This window comes from Chiloscyllium plagiosum, chromosome 11 (genome assembly GCF_004010195.1).
Source record: "Chiloscyllium plagiosum isolate BGI_BamShark_2017 chromosome 11, ASM401019v2, whole genome shotgun sequence".
Taxonomy (NCBI): Eukaryota; Metazoa; Chordata; class Chondrichthyes; order Orectolobiformes; family Hemiscylliidae; genus Chiloscyllium; species Chiloscyllium plagiosum.
In genome coordinates this window covers 91,895,301-91,917,309 of record NC_057720.1, presented here as the reverse complement: position 1 = coordinate 91,917,309, position 22,009 = coordinate 91,895,301, and the positions used below count along the sequence as shown (strand labels likewise).

At 43.2% G+C, this 22,009-nt stretch overlaps 1 protein-coding gene across 2 annotated transcripts in view; it reads right to left on the bottom strand.

The window, feature by feature from the left end:
- The window catches only part of LOC122554666 (rab GTPase-activating protein 1-like), a 126,279-nt gene extending 106,163 nt beyond the window's left edge, over positions 1–20,116 (bottom strand). For both annotated transcript variants that reach the window (XM_043700024.1, XM_043700031.1), the window contains exons 1-3: positions 19,997–20,116; positions 14,020–14,145; positions 11,230–11,373 (exon numbers count right to left, since the gene is read on the bottom strand). In XM_043700024.1, the coding sequence (XP_043555959.1) occupies positions 11,230–11,373; positions 14,020–14,145 (270 nt within the window). In that variant the 5' untranslated portion in view covers positions 19,997–20,116. The remainder of the gene's footprint in view (positions 1–11,229; positions 11,374–14,019; positions 14,146–19,996) is intronic.
- Positions 20,117–22,009: the final 1,893 nt, after the last annotated feature.

The following is a 22,009-nucleotide window of genomic DNA, read 5'->3' as shown; positions in this document are numbered from 1 at the left end:
GTTGGGAGATCTTTTTGCGGCTGTACAGGACATTGGCTAGGCCACTTTTGGAATAACATGCAATTTGCGTCTCCTTCGTTTCAGAAAGATGTTGTGAAACTTGAAAAGGTTCAGAAAAGATTTACAAGGATGTTGCCAGGGTTGGAGCATTTGAGCTATAGGGAGCGGTTGAATAGGCTGGGGCTATTTTTCCTGGAGCTTCAGGGCTGAGGGTGACCTTATAGAGGTTTATAAAATCAGGAGGGGCATGGGTAGGATTAATTCGTCATATTTTTTCCTCCTTACTCACTTAGAGATCAATTGAACTTCTTCAAATGAAATGGCATGAATTTTGATGGGCATGAATTTCAGCCCCTCAAAAGTAGTATCCATGTAATAGTCGGCCCCATACGTTTAACCTTAAAAAGATGTCTAAAACAATTTGACTATTACGCGAGTACATACAGTAACCAGTTTCTAAACAGGCCCTGGAACCTTCAATGATTTGTTCATTTAGATCGCAGGTTGCACTGCTCCTTGACAGAAGTGTACCTTTTATCGTATATTCTTTAATCTCGGCCTTCCTACTGAAGTATACCATTTCACATTGCTCTGCATTAAACTTCATCAGCACCAGCTTGTTTACAATAGATTCGCTTGACATCTATAACCATCATATCAGTTCACTATTCCTCCAAGTTTCTGTGTCATCGACACTTACTTCCACTAAATTAGCGTTGCACAGCTCAAGATTTCTCCCAAAATGCTTCTCATTTGTACAATGATTATTTACATATAACAGACTTCCCAATATAGTGGATAATGTAGCCCAGCAAACATTTAGGAAAGAATTCAACTCAACAATGTTGGACGTCTGGATGGATTGACCTATATTAGGTATATATTAGGTATTCCTGATGAAGGGCTTTTGCCTGAAATATCGATTCTCTTGCTCCTCAGATGCTGCCTGATCTGCTGTGCTTTTCCAACACCACACTCTTGACTCTAATCTCCAGCATCATGCAGTACTCACTTTCGCCTATATGAGGTATACCCAAGACTGGAGTGTCAACCTGGTGAAGCCATAACACAAAATTTACATCGCTGGAAAAGTCAGCAGGTCTGGCAGCATCTTCGGAGAAAATCAGAGTGAACGCTTCGGGTCCAGTGATCCTTCTTCACAACTAGATTTCTCTCTCACTGGAGCCAAAATGTCAACTCTGATTTCCCTCCATAGATGCTGCCAGACTTTTTCCAGCAATTTCTGGTTTTGCTTTTGATTTCCAGCATCCACACTTCCTTTGGTTTCTTTAACACAATATCATACACATCCTAAACTTTGAACCTGCATACAACACAGCAAAACGCAGAACATAACAATCAGATCTAAGCTCAACAGTCTTATCACTTCCAGGTGTGAAGAGTATTGGACAATTAAGCAATTAGTATCGCTACATCCTCAATGATGGGGAAAGCCAGCAAAGATATTAGTTCAAAAGCCAAGTTTGAAGCATTTGCATCGAGCTTCAGCCAGAAGTGCCAAATGAATGATCCATCTCAGCCTCCTCCAGTGGTTCTCAGCATCACAGATACCACTCTTCAGCCAATTCGATTCACTCCATGCTGCTGATGTACTGAAAGCTGCAAATGTGATAGACCCTGACAATATTCCCCATCTTCCGCCTCGGAACACTTCAACCCCAGGGCATCAATGTGGACTTCAACAGTTTCCTCATTTCCCCTTCCCCCACCTCACCCTAGTTCCAAACTTCCAGCTCAGCACTGTCCCCATGACTTGTCCTACCTGCCTATCCCTGCCTATCTCCTTTTCCACCTATCCACTCCACCCTCTCCTCCCTGACCTATCACCTTCATCCTGTATTCCTGATGAAGGGCTTTTGCCCGAAACGTCGATTTTACTGCTCCTCGGATGCTGCCTGAACTGCTGTGCTTTTCCAGTACCACTCTAATCTAGAATCTGGTTTCCAGCATCTGCAGTCATTGTTTTTACCCTGACAATATTCTGGCAATAGTACTGAAGAGGTGCACTCCAGCACCTGTCACTCTCCTAGCCAACCTACAGCCTCAACACTGGCAACCACCTGACAATATGGAAAATGTCTAGCTATATCTTGTCCACAAAACAATAGAACAAATCTAACCTAGAAAAATACTGCTCTATTAATCTACTCTCAATGTTCAATAAATGACAGAATAGATCAGTGACCTTGTGACCAAACTACATTTGCTCAACAATAACCTGCTCAGGTCACACCAAATTTGGATTGTGTTAGGGCCACTCAGCTCAATACAGCCTTAATTCAAACATGACAACATAACTGACTCAAGACAGGAAGAGAGCATAAGTGCCCTTGACATCAAGACTACATTTCACGGAATGGGGAATTAAGGAGCCCGAGCAAATTTAAAATCAATGGAAGTGGAGAAGGCTCTCCACATGCCAGCACAAAGGAAGGTGACTGTGTTTGTTATAGTCTTAGTCCCGTACAGCACAGAAACAGACCCTTTGGTCCAACTCATCCATGCAGACCAGATATCCTAAATTAATCCAGTCCCACTTGCCAGCACTTGGCCCATATCCCTCCAAACCCTTCCTATTCATGTGTCTGTCCAGATGCCTTTTAAATATTGTAATTATACCAGCATCTACCATCTCCTCTGGTTGCTCATTCCATTCACGCACAACCCTCTGCATGAAAAAGTTGAACCCTAGGTCCTTTTTAAATCTTTCACCTCTCACCTTAAAACTATGCCCTCTGGTTTTGGACTCCAATACCCTGGGGAACATTTCTTGGCTAATCATTCTATCCATGCCTCTCATAGTTTTATAAACTTCTATCAGGTCACCCCTCATCCTCCGATGCTCCAGGGAAAACAGCCCCAGCCTAATCAGCCTCTCCCTATAGCTCAAATGCTCCAACCCTGGCAACATCCTTGAAATTTTTTTCTGAACCCTTTCAAGTTTCTTCTTACAGCAAGGAGACCAGAATTGAATGCACTATTCCAAAATGGTCAACCATGTCAGAAGTGGGAATGTTCGCTGATGATTGCACAATGCTTGATGCTATTTGCAATTCCCAAGACAATTAATGCTCATGTGCACTGAGTTTTTGTCCTCTGTCCAATAAAAATCATGCAACAGTCAGACCTTGACTGTTAGATGCTGGCTAGATGAGTGTATGTAACTTATGTATAGTCTCCTCATGTCAGGAATATAGTGGAGTAATCTTTATTTCCCCGAGCGAACACAGTTCTACTAATATTCAAATCCAGCCCATTGATTAATACTCCAACCAACACCATTGCACAGTGTTAGCAGTGTGCACCATTCATCAGAAGCAGTGCTGCAACACACCATGGTATCACCTTCCAAACATGCAACATCTCCCACCTCAAAGGACAAGCACTGTGCAGGTTATCTTATGAGAAAAGGTTGGATTGGACATGTTTGTGTTTACTGGAGTTTGGTAAAGCAAGAAGTGACTTGACCGATACATATGAGATCCTGAGGGGCCCTGACAGCCAGAAACATATGAATTAGGAGCTGAACTTGCTCCACTATTTAATAAGGTTACACCTGACTGTGACATGTATGCAACATTGCATCTACCCATTTGATTAATTTGCCTAACAAGAATCTATCCACATTAATCTTAAAAATATTCAATGACCTCATCTCCACAACCTTCCGAGGTAGACAAGTTGAACAATGCTTAAGAAAAATGTTCCCTCGTCTCTGTCTTTAAAGGCCGACCATTAATTTTAAAACAGTGTCCTCCAACTTTGTCTGACTGACCCACAGGAGGAAATGATTTGGAGATGCCGGTGTTGGACTGGGGTGTACAAAGTTAAAAATCACACGACACCAGGTTATAGTCCAACAGGTTTAATTGGAAGCACACTAGCTTTCGGAGCACCGCTCCTTCATCAGATGAACTTTGTACAGGAGGAAATGTCCTTTTCACATCCACCTTGTGAAAGACCTCATGATTTTATACATTTCAACCAAATCACTTTTCACTCTTCTAAACAAGTGCTGTCTGTCCAATCTTCCATCATAGAACTACATGCTTATTCCAGATATCAATCTAGTAAACCTTCTCTGAATCGCTGCTAGACATTCTTCTTAAAATAAAGAGACCAGACTGCATGCAGCATTTAAGATATGGTCTCACCAATATATCAGTACAACTGAAACAGAACATCCTTACCTTTATATTCCTTTTGTAATACATAGCATTCGATTAACCTTCCTAATCACTTGCTGCACCTGCTCATTAACTTTTTGTGACTCATGCACTAGATGGGGAAGTCTTGGAGGAGGGGAATCAGAGGGGGTGATGGTGGGGGTGACTGGGTGAGGGGAGAAACAGTGGGCTCTGGTTTGCGGAGCTGATTGCTGAGGCCATGCAATCTGTAGAAGCTGCAGATTAACATTCTCCGTTTGATTTAGGAAAGGACTGCAAAGCAAGATGACCATCTGGACCAATAAACCCACTGATGGCCCCTTTTTGTGTATGCTTGCTCACAGTCTGCCTTATGTGACAATTCCTCGGAGGAAGAATGTGAATCAGCAAATACTGAATATGAGAGAGATGTCTCATGGGGCATTACTTAAAGCTCCCAGAAAGAAATATCTGGCACCAACTGTGCATAGTGATGAGGTGACTGTATTAGGAGACCAGGGACCTAGGCCAATAACCTCGTCATAAAATTTCAAATCCAAAGCCCTACGAGGGGTGCAGAGTTGGACTGTACTCATCGCTCAGTATCTGATGTGCATCGTTCTATTCAAAGTGATGTTGAGTAGTGGAGTGGTCCTAACCAGCTTGATGATCATCGCAGGACATTGAGCTTTAATGTTCTTAGAAACTGTTTCCCAACCAAGTGTAAAGAAACAAATGCCAGCTTACGTATCATAGATACTCAAAAATGTCATATGCTGAATAATCTCACTTGAACATTTCTGTAAAGGTCACCAGAGGGCAATACTGATACACCACTCTGGTCAGCTATACACAAACTCTCACACGAATAGCTTAGTCCTTACCATATAACTACTACAATAATGTTCAATTTTATATGACCTTTTTTTACATACTCCTACTTGTGGGAAGTAATTGTGAAGCCAACTTTGTCTACCTCAGGTAAACATTGACTGGGACTGAGGTAAAAACAATGACTGCAGATGCTGGAAACCAGATTCTGGATCAGTGGTGCTGGAAGAGCACAGCAATTCAGGCAGCATCTGACGAGCAGCAAAATCGACGTTTCGGGCAAAAGCCCTTCATTGACTGGGACTGATACAATGCTTTCATTAGCATTAAATGGGGGTTGAAGGTGGAAGAGATGGAGAAGATTGGGATTTCCTGACAACCAGTGTTAGATGAAGTGGCCCCCTGTGTTCTTGTATTGCAAATCCTGACCCAAAGAAACCGGTGTTTCTCTCTGTCTCTGTCTGGAATACAATTGCACAGTGCTGACTCCATCCATGCCTAAGTTTATCTGTAGCTGAAATTCAGCTGCCTAGAATCCACAAACAGGATTGTGACAATAATTCCAATGTTTCAGCTTGTTCTTGCCACTCAATTGATTTTTTCCTATTTTCATGCTATGTTTTGCCCCTTATCCAGTCATGTCCATCATGTGCTTGATACTCCATGTCATTTCAACAATTCTTTATCATATTTGCTTCTCATCTCCACCTTTGCATGATCCATCTCCAACATGGACTATCCCTTCCTGAATTTCTCAGTTTCCATTTTTGGGGACAGGTTATTTGCTAAATTCTGTATGTTCAATGCCCATTTAAATGCTCTTAACATCGGCGAGTCTACTGCTGTTGCAGGTAGGCAGTTCCACACCCCTACCACTCTCTGAGTAAAGAAACTACCCCTGATATCTGTTTTGAATCTATCACTCCTCAATTTAAAGCTATTTTCCCTCGTATTAGCCTTCACCATCCAAGAAAAAAGGCTCTCAGTGTCCACCCTATCTAACTCTCTGATTATATGTCTCTATTAAGTCACCTCTCAACCCTCTTCTCTCCAATGAAAACAGCCTCAGTTCCCTCAGCCTTCCCTCATAAGACCTTCCTTCCATACCAGGCAACATCCTAGTAAATGTCCTCTGAATCCTTTCCAAAGCTTCCACATCCTTCCTATAATGTGACCAGAACTGTATGCAATACTCCAGATGTGGCCTTACCAGTGTCTTGTACAAATGAAGCATGACCTCGTGGCTCCGAAACACAAACTCCCTACCAATAAATGCCAACACAGCATATGCCTTCTTAACAACCCTATCAACCTGGGTGACAACCTTCAAGGATTTATGCACCTGGACATCGAGATCTCTCTGTTCATATACACTGCCAAGAATTTTACCATTAGCCCAATACTCTGCATTCCTGTTACTTCTTCCAAAGTGAACTATCTCACACTTTTCCACATTAAACTCCATTTGCCACTTCTCAGCTCAGCTCTGCATCTTATTTATGTCCCTCTGTAACGTACAATATCCTTCCACACTATCCTGCACATTTCCCACATGCCTGCCCACGACCCTTCCCCATGCCCTCCTTCTCAGAACCATGACATTCCCCTCATCTCCAGGATTGTGGTCTGTTATTTTCACCACCTCAGCATAGTGTCACCATCAAACATATCTTCTACTTCTCTCCTCCATCAGTATTCCGGAGGGACCATTCCCTCCAGGACATCGTGGTCCACTACTCAATCCCCTCCATCCATAGCACTTTCCCATGCAGTTACAGAAGGTGCAACACTTGTTTTTCACTTCCTACCTAACTCTTCAAGGCCCCAAACACTGCTTCCAGGTGAAGGAGCCATTTACTTTTACCTCTCTCAATTCAGTTGACTCTGTTCGCTGCTCAGAAGGCAATGTTCTCTATACTGGGGAGACCAAACACAAACTGGGTGACTACCTTGTGGAGCACCTCTGCAAACATGAAAGGTATTATTTCATTGAATGTAGTTAGAGTCATAGAACCAAACAGTGCAGAAGAGGCCATTCGGCCCATTGAGTTTGCACTGACAGTGAGAAACACCTGACATTCAACCTAATCCCATTTACTAGCGCTTGGTCCATAGTCTTGAATGTTATGGCATACCAAGTTCTTATCCGAATCCCTTTTTTAAAGGATATGAGGCAATTTGCTTCATATTCACCATCCACCCAGGCAATTCCAGTCCATCACCAGTCTCTGTGTAAAAGGATTTTCCTCATGTTCTCCCCAAACCTCCTGTCCCTCATCTTGAACCTGTGTCGCCTTGTGACAGACCCTTCAACTGAGGGGAACAGCCGCTCCTTATCATCTCTGTATATACCCTTCATGATCTGGTACATTTCAATCGGATCGTCCCTCAGTCTTCTCTACTCCAACAAAAACAATCCAAGCCTGTCCAACCTTTCCTCATAATTTAAATTTCTCTATCCTGACAGCATCCCGGTGAATCTCCTTTGCAATCGCATCCTGCACACAGTACTCCAGCTGTGGTCTCACAAAATTTTTAGACAACTCCAAATGAATTCCCTGTTTTTATAATCTATGACTTGATTGATTAAGGCATGTCCCATATGCCTTTACACCACCCTACTAACATGCCCTTCTACCTTCACAGATTAGATTAGATTCCCTACAGTATGGAAACAGGCCCTTTGGCCCAACAAGTCCACACCGACCCTCTGAAGAATAACCCACCCAGACCCATTCCCCGACCCTACATTTATCCCTGACTAACACACCTAACACTATGAGCAATTTAGCACGGCCAATTCACCTAACCTGCACACCTTTGGACTGTGGAAGGAAACTGTAACACCCGGAGGAAACCCACACAGACACGGGGAGAACGTACAAACTCCACACAGACAGTCGCCCGAGGCCAGAATCAAACCCGGGTCCCTGATGCTGTGAGGCAGTAGTGCTAACCACTGAGCCACCGTGCTGCCCAAAGTTTTCTATGGACAAACAATTCAAGGTACCTTAGTTCCACAGAATTCCTAAAGTCACGCCATTCATTGAATACTTTATTGTCAAATTACTATTTTAAAAGTGTATGATCTCATACTTTCCGGGCCATCCTGTTTATATCTTCCTGTAGTCCAAGACACTCAACGTCACTGTTAACCATCTGACCAATCTTTGCGTCATTTGCAAACTTACTAATCCAACCCCTACACAGTGATCTATCTCATATAAATGACAAATAGGGAACTCAGCACAGACCCCTATGTATGCCATAGGACACTGGCTTCTGGTCATTAAAGCAGCCTTCTGTCATGACCCTCTGCCTCCTACAACTGAGCCAATTTTGAATCCACATTTCAGCGAAGGTTCATTCGGATGACCCTCAATATGGAAGGACAGTCCTATGAGTCAAGGCTAAATAGGTTGGGATTCCACTCATTGGAATTTAGAAGAATGACAGGTCATCTAATTGAAATATAAAGGATTCTTATGCGGCTTAATAGGATAAAGGCTGACAGTCAGTTCCCCTCAAAGAACAAAGAAAATTACAGCACGAGAACAGGACCTCCGGCCCTCCAAGCCTGTGCTGATCCAGATCCTCTTTCTAAACCTGTCGCCCATTTTCTAAGGATCTCTATCCCTCTGCTCCCTGCTCATTCATGTCTAGATACATCTTAAATTATGCTATTGTGCCTGCCTCTACCACCTCTGCTGGCAACGCATTCCAGACACCCATCACCCTCTGCGTAAAGAACGTTCCACGCATGTTTCTCTTAAACTCTTCCTCTCTCACCTTGAACTCATGATCTTTAGTAATTGAATCCCCCACTCTGAGAAAAAGCTTCTTGCTAACCACCCTGTCGATACCTGTCATGATTTTGTAAACCTCAATCAGGTCCCCCCTCAACATCTGTCTTTCTATTGAAAATAATCTTAATCTACTCAACCTCTCTTCATAGCTAGCATCGTCCATACCAGACAACATCCTGATGAACCCCTTCTGCATCCTCTCCAAAGCATCCACATCCATTTAATAATGTGGCGACCAGGACTGTACGCAGTATTCCAAATGTGGCCAAACCAAAGTCCTATACAACTATAACATGACCTGCCAACTCTTGTACTCAATACCCCGTCTGATGAAGGAAAGCATGCCATATGCCTTCTTGACCAATCTATCCACCTGCGTTGCCAGCTTCAGGGTACAATGGACCTGAACACCCAGATCTTTCTATACATTAATTTTTCCCAGGGCTTTTCCATTTACCGTATAGTTTGCTCTGGAATTAGCTCAGGAGTGAGTCTCGGACCAGAGGACATATTCTCAGAACAAAGGGGCATCAACTTAAGTCTGAGATTAGGAGGAATTTATTTTCTCAGAGGCTGGAGGGTCTTTGGAACTCCTTGCCACAGAGAACTGTGGAGGCAGAGTCCTTGTGTATATTTAAGGTTGAGTTAGATTTTTGATCAGTCGAGGGAACATGGGTTACAGGAAAGGGGGAAAAAGTGGACATGAGAAATGTCAGATCAGCTATGATCCTATTGAAAGATGGAGCAGTTCCTATTTATGGATTGATGGATACTGAGCTTATGGTCATTTGCTATTTCTAGTCATCACCTTGTTCTCATGCTTGTATCTCTGTCCTGAGCCTGCTACAATTTTCCAGTGGGGACCAACACTATTCCCTTTGCCTTTTGCTCTATGACATCTTTGTTGTTTAATTTCTTCCACACTCCCACCCTCTCCATGACTTGCTCTTTTGTTCATTCTTGCATAAGAATTGCGTTGTGTGTATAAGATGATATGCTGTCTGTTTAAGAGGGTGCACTGTGTGTGTAACAGCTTGTGCTGTGTATAGCAGCATGTAGCTTGTGTAAGAATGTGCACTGAATGTGTAAGAGGGGGCATTCTGAGTTTAAGGACGTACATTCTGTGTGTAGGAGGGAGTGTTGTGTCTAAGAGGGAATGCTGAGTATGTAAAAGCATGTTTAAGAGTGTGTACATGACAGTCTGAGACAGGGAGGAACACTTCAGCCCCATGGCATCAATGTGGATTTCACCAGTTTCCTCATTTTCCCTTCTCCCACCTCACCCCAGCTCCAACCTTCCAGCTCAGCACCGCCCTCATGACCTGTCCTACTGCCTACCTTCCTTTCCACCTATCCACTTCACCCTCCTCTCTGACCTATCACCTCCATCTCCACCCCCATTCATCTATTGTACTCTATGCTACTTTCTCCCCACCCCCAACCCCCTCTCATTTATCTCTCCACCCTGCAGGCACCCTGCCTCGATTCCTTATGAAGGGCTTTTGCCCGAAACATCGATTTTCTGCTCCTCGGATGCTGCCTGACATGCTGTGCTTTTCCAGCACTACTCTGATCTAGACTCTGGTTTCCAGCATCTGCAGTCCTTGTTTTTATCCAGTATGAGACAGGGTGCATATTAGGTTTAAGTGTGCGTTGGGTGTAAGGATGTATGTGAATATATGTAAGACTGTGTGATAGAGTGTAAGAGAATGTGACAGAGAGTAAGAGCCTGTAAAAGTGTGTACAAAGAGTGTAAGAGCGTGTGACAATATAAGAGTCATAGATGTACAGCATGGAAACAGACCTTTCGATCCAACTCATCCATGCCAACCAGATATCCTAACCAGTCCCTCCTCCCTATCTTTTATCTTAGCCTGCTGGACCAACTTTCCTCATTCCTGAAGAAGGGCTAATGCCCGAAACGTCGATTCTCCTGTTCCCTAGATGCTGCCTGACCTGCTGCGCTTTTCCAGCAACACATTTCCATCTCAGATATCCTAACCTAGTCTAGTGCCATTTTCCAGCACTTGGCCCATATCCCTCTAAAACCTTCCTATTCATGTACCCATCCAGATGCCTTTTGAATGTTGTAATTGTACCAGCCTCCACCACTTCACCTGGCAGCTCATTCCACACACACACCACCCTCTGTGTGACAAAGTTGCCCCTAAGGCCTTTTAAATTGTTTTTCTCTCACCCTAAACCTTTGCCCTCCAGTTTTGGAATTCCCCACCCCAGGGTAAAGACCTTGTTTCTTTACTGTATCCATGCCCCTCATGATTTTATAAACCTTTATAAGGTCACCCCGCAGTCTTTGACGCTCCAGAGAAAACCATGTGACTGAATGAGAATTTGTGCAGCAGAGTGTAAGAGCATGTGAGACAGCATAAATGAGTGAAGAAAAGAGTAAAAGTGTGTAATCTTACCTCAGAGAGCAGCAGATCGATGATGTGGAAGACCATGCAGAGTGGGAACTTGACAGTGAAGAGTGTGAGGAACCACTGCGAAGCATACATGTGTGCCTCCAAGTTCAGATCCATGAAGTGATTGTGGAGGTCAGGTAACCGTTCCTGCAAATACCAAACAAGAATTAGGGGTTTGCCTTCAACACCCACTCTCAAAATAACAGGCAACCATTATACAGGCCAACACAAACACAGAAGTAAGGGTCTGAGCCGAAACATTAACTCTGATTTCTCTCCACAGATGCTGCCAGACCTACTGAGCTTTTCCAGCTATTTCTATTTTTGTTTCTGATTTACAGCATCCACAGTTCTTTCAGTTTTTATTATCGAGGCCATACTGACAGTTCATACTCACTGCTTCAAACAAAATGAGCAGGACTCCAATTTTACCATGTAATGAGGTGCATCATTAAGAATCCATTTTTGCAATAGAGAAAAGGCACGATATTTAAACTATCACAAGTACACCATCACTGGCAGTTCACCTTAGGTCCCACACAGCGTAAATGGAACAAGGGCTACATGTGACAAGAAACCATCAGCCAATCATCCAAACGGAACACTGGGCTCTTGTCCTTTGAGGGATGTGTTCAAAATCATGAAAGACAGTATAGATAGAGAGAACCCGTCCTATTAGTAGGAGGATCGAGAAACATGGGATACAGATTTAAAGGGATTGGCAGGAAAGACAGAGGAGAAAACAAGGAATACCTTTGTTTTCATAGTGAGTGATTGGAATCTAGGTGCACAGAATCTGGCAGAGTGAAAAAGGCAGATTCAATAATGGCTTTTGCAAGGGAGAGTTTATAAAAAAAAAACATGCAGGACTACATGGAAAAGGTGAGACTAGCTGAGTTGCCATGGCAGTCAGTACAGGTTTGATGAACTGAATGGCCACTTTGCAACCATACAATGTTTACAGCATACAAAGTTAAAAATCGCACAACACCAAATTATAGTCCAACAGGTTTATTGGAAGCACTAGCTTTTGGAGCGCTGCTCCTTCATCAGGTGGTTGTGAAGGAGCAGCGCTCCGAAAGCTAGTGTGCTTCCAATTAAACCTTTGGATTATAACCTGGTGTTGTGTGATTTTTACCTTTGCACACCCCAGTCCAACACCGGCATCTCCAAATCATGACTACCATCGACACCACTAACCGTACGGTTGCGTGAGTGCAGAAATGGGTGACACTGAGGACAGCATGAGAAGCTCAAGGTTCCAAGTGATGTAGTTCGCTGCTGGACACTTCACTGCATTCCTGTTTGTGTCACCGTCACCCAAGAATTTCTGGAAATCGATGAAGGGGGCGTTGATATAGTACCACCTTATTAAATAGGAACCTTCATCATGTTATGTTATCCTCAAGGTGAAAGTGGATACTGCAGATTGGAGTCAAGATTAGAGTTGTTGGAATGCTAATGAAGGGCTTTTGCCTGAAACGTCAATTTTCTTGCTCCTCGGATGCTGCCTGATCTGCTGTGCTTTTCCAGCACTATTCTAACCTTGACCCCAATGTTATGAGCAGCAGAGATTTAATTCCATCTGCAGTAACTATGGTATTTGTACAGAGTTACTGCAGCATTTTTGAAGAAAACAGATACACTGTTGAAGCTTTTCATCTTGTACTATCAAATGCCAAAGAGGAATAATAATTTATATTATAAATACAGAAGCTCAGTACTATGGAGCGACTAAAGTTTACCTTTCATAAATTAATCAGGATTTTCTTTTAAGTTTTTGAGTACACAAGTTCATCCAAAACTGGGTTCTGTCAGCTGCTTCTTTTCAACAGTGAACTTTTGAGAAAACACTGGCACAGACATCTGCAGGTGTGGATCAGAATCTGTAACTCTGAAGCTGTGACAGGTGATATATATAGGGCAGTGTATGCTAACAGTTTCATGTGGATAGATGATACTCCTGGTTGCTTTACAACTTTCCAGACTTCCCTTCAGGGTTTTGACCCAGGCCTTTTCACCAGGTTGGCTTCAGTAATAGGCCATTTACTCAGTGACAGATTCTACTGAATCCCTTTCGCAGAACTACACCAACGTTCTCCTTGCTTGCTTCAATAGACATTGATACATGCAAATTCAGAATCAGTGTAGAGTTTTAATTTCCCATGAACAGCCTGAAATCCGACCTTTTAGATATTAATAAATAATTCAAATGTCCACCCAAGCACTCTGGTTTCAGTTTAACAATCTTAGAAATGATGACGACTATGGATCTGAATCCTGATTCAGAAGGGTGTGATTTCAAGCCCAAGCCCCATACAAAAACATAAGCAATGACCTTGACTGACCATTCAATGTGCAACTGGGAGAGAACTGCACAACTGGGAGTAAAGGTACTGTCTTTCAGGAGAAACATACAAACAAGTATAATTCTACCCTATCAAGTAGATTTAATGAAGGTGTCCATGCTGATACTTGACTCACAACTGGCAACATGACTGCACTTGCTACACTTTGAAATTATTGAACATGAAGTAACCCATGTTCCAAGAGGGATCTGCGACCTGCAACACCAGCTCAACACTCGCTGAGGTGGCAAGAGTGAAACCCTGCCCACCTATTGTTGCAGACAATTACAACCATTGAATACATATTCAAATGAACAAAAACATATAGTGAAATGCAATATTTCCGAAGGAAAAATACAAGACAATATTGAATAAACTCTCAGAATTTTCATCTCGATCCGTGTGTGGTAGCAAGTTTTGGTGAGACAAGGCACTTGGTGCTTACCTGGAGTAGCCTCTCCAGTTGGTAAAATTTGCAATGTAGATCCTCAAAGTTGTTCTTGTAGAGTTCCCGGAGACCATAATCATACATAATCTTCACCAAGACGCAAAATGCCTGCTCCTCCGGCATCTGTGAATAGGTATTTATTCCACAAGTCAGGATGACATTCATTAGCCATAGAAGGTCTCTGAACAGATCAGACTAACATTTTTGATCAGCCCTGAAGCCAACAATGTTCACTATTACTCAGAGGTAGCACTCTCAGCTGAGCCCATACATTTAAAAATTCATTCTGATACTGAACTCAAAGTCTACACAGGCACTCTGAGTGTGGTATGGGCAGAAATGGTCAGACCATAACAGAGTGAGATAAGACAGCATATACTTGGTGGAAGTTGAGAATTCGGTGCATGGGAGGAAAGATGCTTTCGGTCAGGTTCATTGCAAGAACTTAAGCTTGCTGAGCGGGCATTCAGTGAAGGGGAAGAAGAAGAGGTCGCTTTATGAGTAGATGCTATTAGGTACTACATTTCAAAGTCAGGGAATTTTGCAAAAATGTAAATTTATAAAATGACCCATCACTAGAAAAAATAAGTCAAAAGGAAACATTACAAAAGTAAGATTAAGGTATGATACGCCCATCCTCTGGCAAATGGGGGGGGTTGGATAGTTCATATGATCAAGACAGACATGTGCAGGATGGATCACCAGCTGTAAAATCTTCAGCTACAGTGGTGTCAATGTGGTACATCTGTTTGGAAGAGAACTGTATGGATAGTATATTCATGCAGGTTAGAGGCAATGCAAGCAGTTAGGGAATGGGCAACTCTAGACAGCCAAAGAAAGCAAAGTAGGAGTTCCACAAGATTTCTCTCACTAAATGGGTATCTCTGCAGAATACTGACAAAGGTGAAACAGAAGGATAAGGCAGGTGAATACATAGTTGGAAAGATGGCATACGATGGGCCTCTAGATTCCATGGACAATTGAGATTGGCTCTGGGGATGATGGCACCGGTACAAGCTGGACGGGGAGCACCTGAACAAAGCTGGGACAGAGTTTCTTGGACGGCATTTGGCTAGTGCTTTGGGTGACATGAGATTTAAACTAACAATCAGAGAAAAGGAGGAAGGGGTTGGAGAACCTGGAGAGCAGATGAGAAAGTATCACTCTGGTGCACAAGAACACAGGGAAAGACACAGGGAACACACCAAGACAATAACATCTAGCAGACTAAGAGGTGAAGTTGCGGAAAAGAAGGAAATAAATAAATCTAAATCAGGGTAACATATTTGTGAGCATACAGCGTGTAGTCAATAAGATTGTTGAGGTACAGGTGCAGATTGCCTCGTGAAATTATGACATTATGGCTACAGAGACATGGTTGAAGACTCAGCAGGAATGGGTGTTAAATAATCCTGGTCACAAGGTATTCAGAAAAGACATGAAAGGGAGAACCATGGCAGTATTGGTTATGGAGTTCAGTGCAGTGGTGGAGAAACCGGATGTCAAAGAGGTTTCAAGGACAGAATCAATTTGGCAAAAGCTAAGGAACAAAAATGGTGCAATCACATTGCTCAGTGGTCATTCCAAGATTGTATTCAGAAGAACTTTCTACAACAGTGTGTGCCTAGTCCAACCAAAAAAAAGAGGAGCTGCTCGAGTTCTTGGGAATTAGGTGGATCAAGTTGATCAAGTTCAGTGGGGGAAGCACATAGGGGACTGTGATCATTGTAATTATAAAATTTACAAATGACAGTGGGAAAGAACAAAGGACAACCCAGAATCTGAGTTCAGCAGGGAAAGAGGAGAGCTGGGTTGGACAGATTGGAGCTGGAGATCCCAGGACGTAAATGGAGATAGAGGAAGAAAAAAAAAACCTGATGGGTATGAGGTAAAAAATTGAATTGAGAGCCAAGATGAATGCAGAAGATTCAGAAGGGAAGTGAAAACCCAAATAAGAGCAGCTAGGAGAGGTTAAAAATAAAGATTGGCAGCTCATATAAAGAATAATCCCAACGTCTTCTACAGAACACATAAACAGCAAAAGTAATGGAGTCGCAGGCTATTCAGGATAGTGAAGGAGGCATTTGGTATGCTTTCCTTTATTCGTCATAGTATTGAGTACAGGAGTTGGGAGGTCACGTTGCGGCTGTACAGGACATTGGTTAGGCCGCTGTTGGAATACTGCGTGCAATTCTGGTCTCCTTCTTATCAGAAGGATTTTGTGAAACTTGAAAGGGTTCAGTAAAGATTGACAAGGATGCTGTCAGGGTTGGAGGATTTGAGCTAAGGGAGGGGTTGAATAGGCTGGGGTCTTTTCCCTGGAGCGTCATAGACTGAGGGTGACCTTATACAGGTTTATTAAATCATGAGGGGCATGGGTAGGATAAATAGACAAAATCTTTTCCCTGGTGTGGAAGAGTCCAGAACTCGAGGGCATAAGTTCAGGGTGAGAGGGAAAAGACATAAAAGAAACCTAAAGGGCAACTTTTTCACTCAGAGAATGGTACGTGTATGGAATGAGCTGCCAGAGGAAGTAGTGGAGGCTGGTACAATTGCAACATTTAAAAGGCATCTGGATGGGTATATGAATAGGAAGGGTTTGGAGGGATATGGGCTGGGTGCTGGCAGGTGAGGCTAGATTGTGTTGGGATATCTGGTCGGCATGGACGGGTTGAACCGAAGGGTCTGTTTCCGTGCTGTACGTCTCTATGACTCTATGTAGGAAATGGAAGAGTAGGACCAATTAGGAACAACCAATGAGATTTACACGTGGAGGCAGGGAACATGGCTGAGGCATTAAATGAATAAGTTGAATCTGTCTTTCATAGGGAAGGAGATGCTGACCAAGCTATGGTGTCAGAGGAGAAAACACAATCATTGGAAAGGTTTAAAATTGATAAGGAGGGGCATTGGATAGACACTGGTATTTAAAGGTGATAGGGCACTGGAAACAAATGATCCAAGAATATTAGAGTCATAGAGTCACAGAGATGTACAGCATGGAAACAGACCCTTCCGTCCAACTCGCCCATACCAACCAGATATCCTAACCTAATCTCGTCCCATTTGCCAGCACTTGGCCCATGTCCCTCTAAACCCTTTCTATTCATATACCCATCCAGATGCCTTTTAAAGGCTGTAATTGTACCAGCCTCCACCACTCCCTCTGGCAGCTCATTCCATACTCGCACTCTCTGTATGAAAAGGTTGTCCCCTAGGTCTCTTTTAAATTTTTCCCTCACCCTAAACCTATGTCCTCTAGTTCTGAACTCACCCACCCCAGGGAAAAGATTTTCTTTATTTACCCTATCCATACCCCTCATGATTTAATACACCTCTATAAGGGCACTCCTCAGCCTCCGACACTCCAGGGAAAACAGCCCCAGCCTATTCAGACTCTCCCTGTAGCTCAAATCCTCCAACCCTGGCAACATTCTTGTAAATCTTTTCTGAACTCTTTCAAGTTTCACAACATCTTTCCGATAGGAAGGAGACCAGAACTGCACACAATATTCCAACAGTGGCCTAACCAATGTCCTGTACAGCTGCAACATGACCTCCCAACTCCGGTAGGAGAAAGTGAGGTCTGCAGATGCTGGAGATCAGAGCTGAAAATTTGTTGCTGGAACAGCGCAGCAGGTCAGGCAGATTCCTGAAGAAGGGCTTATGCCCGAAACGTCGATTCTCCTGTTCCCTGGATGCTGCCTGACCTGCTGCGCTGTTCCAGCAACACATTTTCAGCTCCCAACTCCTGTACTCAATACTCTGACCAATAAAGGAAAGCATTAGCGAGTTTTGAGTTTTGGAAACGTAAACACATAAATAGAAAGTGGGTCACTAACACCATCGGAGGCTCACTGATGATGTTACCTAGTATAGTGATGAAACATCTGAAAAAGAACCTTCCAGCTAGTTAGCAAACTTACATCCAAAGGAAAGCATACCAAACGCCTTCTTCACGATCCTATCTACCTGTGACTCTACTTTCAAGGAGCTATGAACCCTCACTCTTTGCTCAGCAACACTCCCCAGGACCTTGCCATTAATATTGAAGGGTGGAAATCACAGAGGCACTGATGGAGAACTAGAGAATTGAAAACATTGTGCCCTTGCTCGAAAAGAATTTGTAAGGAGAAATCCAGCAGTTAGAGACCGATCTGTTTACCTTCACTGACTAGCAACTTCTTGATGTGCAGGGGACAATTTCCAAATTAGTGGAAGATACGAAATATGGAAGCATAGTAAACAGCACTTTCATGGAAAGAATATGGAGAAAGACTCTTAATAATGGGCACTATCCTAACTATGCAGGGCACAGTGACCTGGGTGGATATCTGCCTCAGTCATTAAAGGTGACAAGACAGGTATGCCAGTGCTTCAATTAATAATTAATAATACAATTAATAAAGCATACACTATCCTAGGCTTCAATAATAGGGACAAAGAGTACAACAGAAAGGAAGCTAGTCTGAACCATCACAAGACACCAGATAGACTTCAGCTGCAGTACTGTGCCGTTCTGGGCATCAGACTATTGGAGACTATGGGACTGTTTTCCACGGAGAGAAAAGTGCTGAGAGCAGAGTTAATAGTAGTTTTCAGAATCAAGAGGTGGCTGGATGGAGTAGATTGGGAGAAAAGGTTCCCTCCCATAAAAGAAGTGAGAACAGAGGGTGAAAATATAAGGTAACTTACAAATGAAGCACATTGTGAGCGATTTGGTTTTGGAGCTCCCGACCTGGTGCAGGCAGGTTCAATTAAGGCATTCAAGAGGGCAATAGATGATAATTTAGTTAAGTGCAGGATTTTTGGAAAAGGCAGGAGAATGGCAGTAAGTAATGATGCGCATTCAGTTTGTTAGTGGATATATGATGGGCTGAACAGCTTCCATCTACAGTGTAACAACTTTGTGATTCTGTGAAATGAGCTCCCCACCATCAGACATGAACATCGGTCTGCCTCCCAGGGTACGCAAACAGACCCATGGCATCCCAGGTGCCCCGAACAATTTACATTTAGCTCTGGATCCACATCACTGAAACATATGACCTAGTTGTCATCACATTTCTGTTTGTCGGAGCTTGCTGCGCACAAATTGACTGCCTCAGTCCTCAATCTTAAAACAGCGACTGCAGCTCAGAAATTCTTATCGGCTGAGGGCAGTCAATCTGCGGAATCCTTTACCACAGAAGGATGTCAAGGAGGGTCATTAAGTGTATCCGAGGATGAGATGGACAGAGTTTGAAAGAGTAAGGGAATCAGGGGTTACAGGAAAAGGCAAGAAAAGTGGAGTTGAAGATTATCAGGACAGCCATGATCTCAGTGACTGAGGGAGTGGATTTGACAGCCAGATTAGCCTATTGTGCTCCTGTATCGTGTGTCACGGTTAATGGAGCTGCCTTTGCTGCCAGCCTCTTGCTTCCTTCTTAAAACCCGTACTCATTTCAAGTTCCAACCTTCTGAGAAGGTTTTTCTGAAGTACCAGAACCTCTTGTTAGTGTGGTACACATGGAGCAATATTTCCAACTAAAGTCAAGGGGTAGGGGATCACAGTCTGCTCATGTGCAGCAGCTTGGGATTGAGAATCTGGAACTTGATGGTTGGGGGAAGGGGGAGGGGGGGAGGCTACCAACTCTAAGGGCTCACCTCCTACCTGGCTTCAACAGCCTGAGGAATAGCATCTCACTGCCAGGTTGAGGTCCTTCACGTGAGTTTCTTCTGTTCCTGTGGCAGACAGCCACCTGATAACTGCCAAGTACCTTCTCCCGTGACGCTTACTGGAGGTGATAGTGTAAGCCGCAGGACCATTGCAAAACCCAACCTGGCTCTTCCTCATTAATCTCATTAACTGGTTTACTGCCCAGCTACGTGCACAGAAAGTGATTGCCACAAGGGGTGGATGAAGGTCAGAAGTCCTGACTGCCATAACGTATGTGGTGACATGAAATTCTCTGACGCACAACAATGTACTTACGTGCAGCAGAAGTACAGCAGCCAGGAACGACTGGCCCTGGCAATAGCCAATGTCCTCGTCATACACAGAGTACGCCTGCGGAGAACAAAACAGCAGTGAAAATCAAGGCTCAGTTCCCAGCTCCACAAACACTGTCTCCACCCTGTAAAGATGTGCCCCCATGTCAGCTCACAGTTTAAAAGAATTCTACACATTTTTAACCTGTATTCTTACGATTTTTAAAGGACAGGCAACATTAGGATACTTTGTTCAATCAGGTCACTAAGGAAGTCAGTAAAACGCCAGAATTCTAACACCTGGAGAGAATGTGAATATTTATAGCCTGCAGTAGCATTTTTAGTCGAAATAAATAAACACTTTATTTTGAAAAACACATTTAAATAGGCAGGCAGATGATTCAGAATTAGCAATTGGCATGTGATTGCAATTGTGTATGTAGATGTTTCCTCTCGTGGAAGTGTGTAAAAAGATATCTCTTTGTTGGGAAAACTGTACATATTAAAGTGCTCACGGACTGTACTTGTGCAAAATTACATGTGCCAAGGACAGGTGTCACACAGCTGCAGAAGTCAATGGTCACATACAGTCATAGAGTGCTACAGCACAGAGACACTTTGGCCCAAATTGGTCCATGTTTACCAAAATGTCCACCCACGCTAACCCCATTTCCTTGTACTTTGCCCAAATTAGGCTTATGCCCAAAACATCTACTCTCCTGCTCCTCGGATGCTGCCTGACCTGCTCTGCTTTTCCAGTGCCACACTTTTTGACTCTGATCTCCAGCATTTGCAGTCCCCACTTACTCCCAAATCTTTCTTATCCTTTCCTATCCATGTATTTGTCCAAATGCCTTTTAAATGTTGTTAATGTACCCACCTCAATTACTTCCACTGGCAGCTCATTCCATATGTATACCACCCTCTGTGTAAAAAGGTTGCCCCTCAGGTTCCCATTTATTCTTTCTCCTCTGACCTTAAACTGATGCTGGGTTTGGATTCTGGGTAATCCAAGATGCAGGATGGGAAAAATTTCTGGCTGTAAGAGCTGCTCCTTTTTTTTTGAGGTATTTTAAGTGATTTCCTCAAATTCCAGGAGCAGCAATTACTGTTTTGTATGCTGTTGCATTGTTTTGGAACTTTGGGGAAAAAAAGTCAAAACAACAGCAGTAAGCACATGGTGAGGACAGTGCAGGAGAGAGAGAGAGAGAGAGAGAGAGACTGCACGGTTACTGCCTTTGCTGTTTTCGAATTCATGTATCGCTAGACATCGGAGTGCATCTGGGAAAATTAACAAACAGTGAATTTCACAACTAATCTTGGAGGAACCTGTTTGGGTGAAGTTCACAATACAGAATCAGATAAGTTAATAGTTGTTTTAAGTCTGTCCAATAGAAAGGCTGCAGTAGTGAGTACAGTGGGTTCTTTCTTGACTCTATGTTTTTGGAGATAAGTCTCTTGATTAAACTTAAAATATAAGCCATAACTATTAATTTGACTTGGTGCCGTGTTTTGTAAAGGAATAAGACAGTGTTATTTTCTGGGTCTGTAGATTGTGAAGGAGCAAAAATGGCTTTGCAGTGATATGTACATCTTATCAGATGTGGGAGTCTAAAGAGAGTTTAAGGGTAACTGCGGATTATATCTGCCATAAATGCTGTTGGATGTGAATCTTATCAGATCGAATGGATCGATTGGAGACACAGTTAGAAGCAATGAGGAATTTGCAACAGTAATAGTATGAGATGGATGGCAGTTATAGGAAGGGGGGAAAGTCTCAGATACAGCCACAGACACGACTTAACTCCAGGAAGGGTAAGAGAGGTAGGCAACGAGGACAGGAGACTTTTGTGGATATACCCATTTCAAACAGGTATAATGTTTTGGAAAATGTAGGGGGTGATGGATTCTCAGGGGAACATAGCACAAACAGCTAAGTTTCTGGTATTGAGGCTGGCTCTAATGCAACGAGGAGTACGTCGGCTTCCAAGAGATCAATTGTGTTAGGGGATTCTCT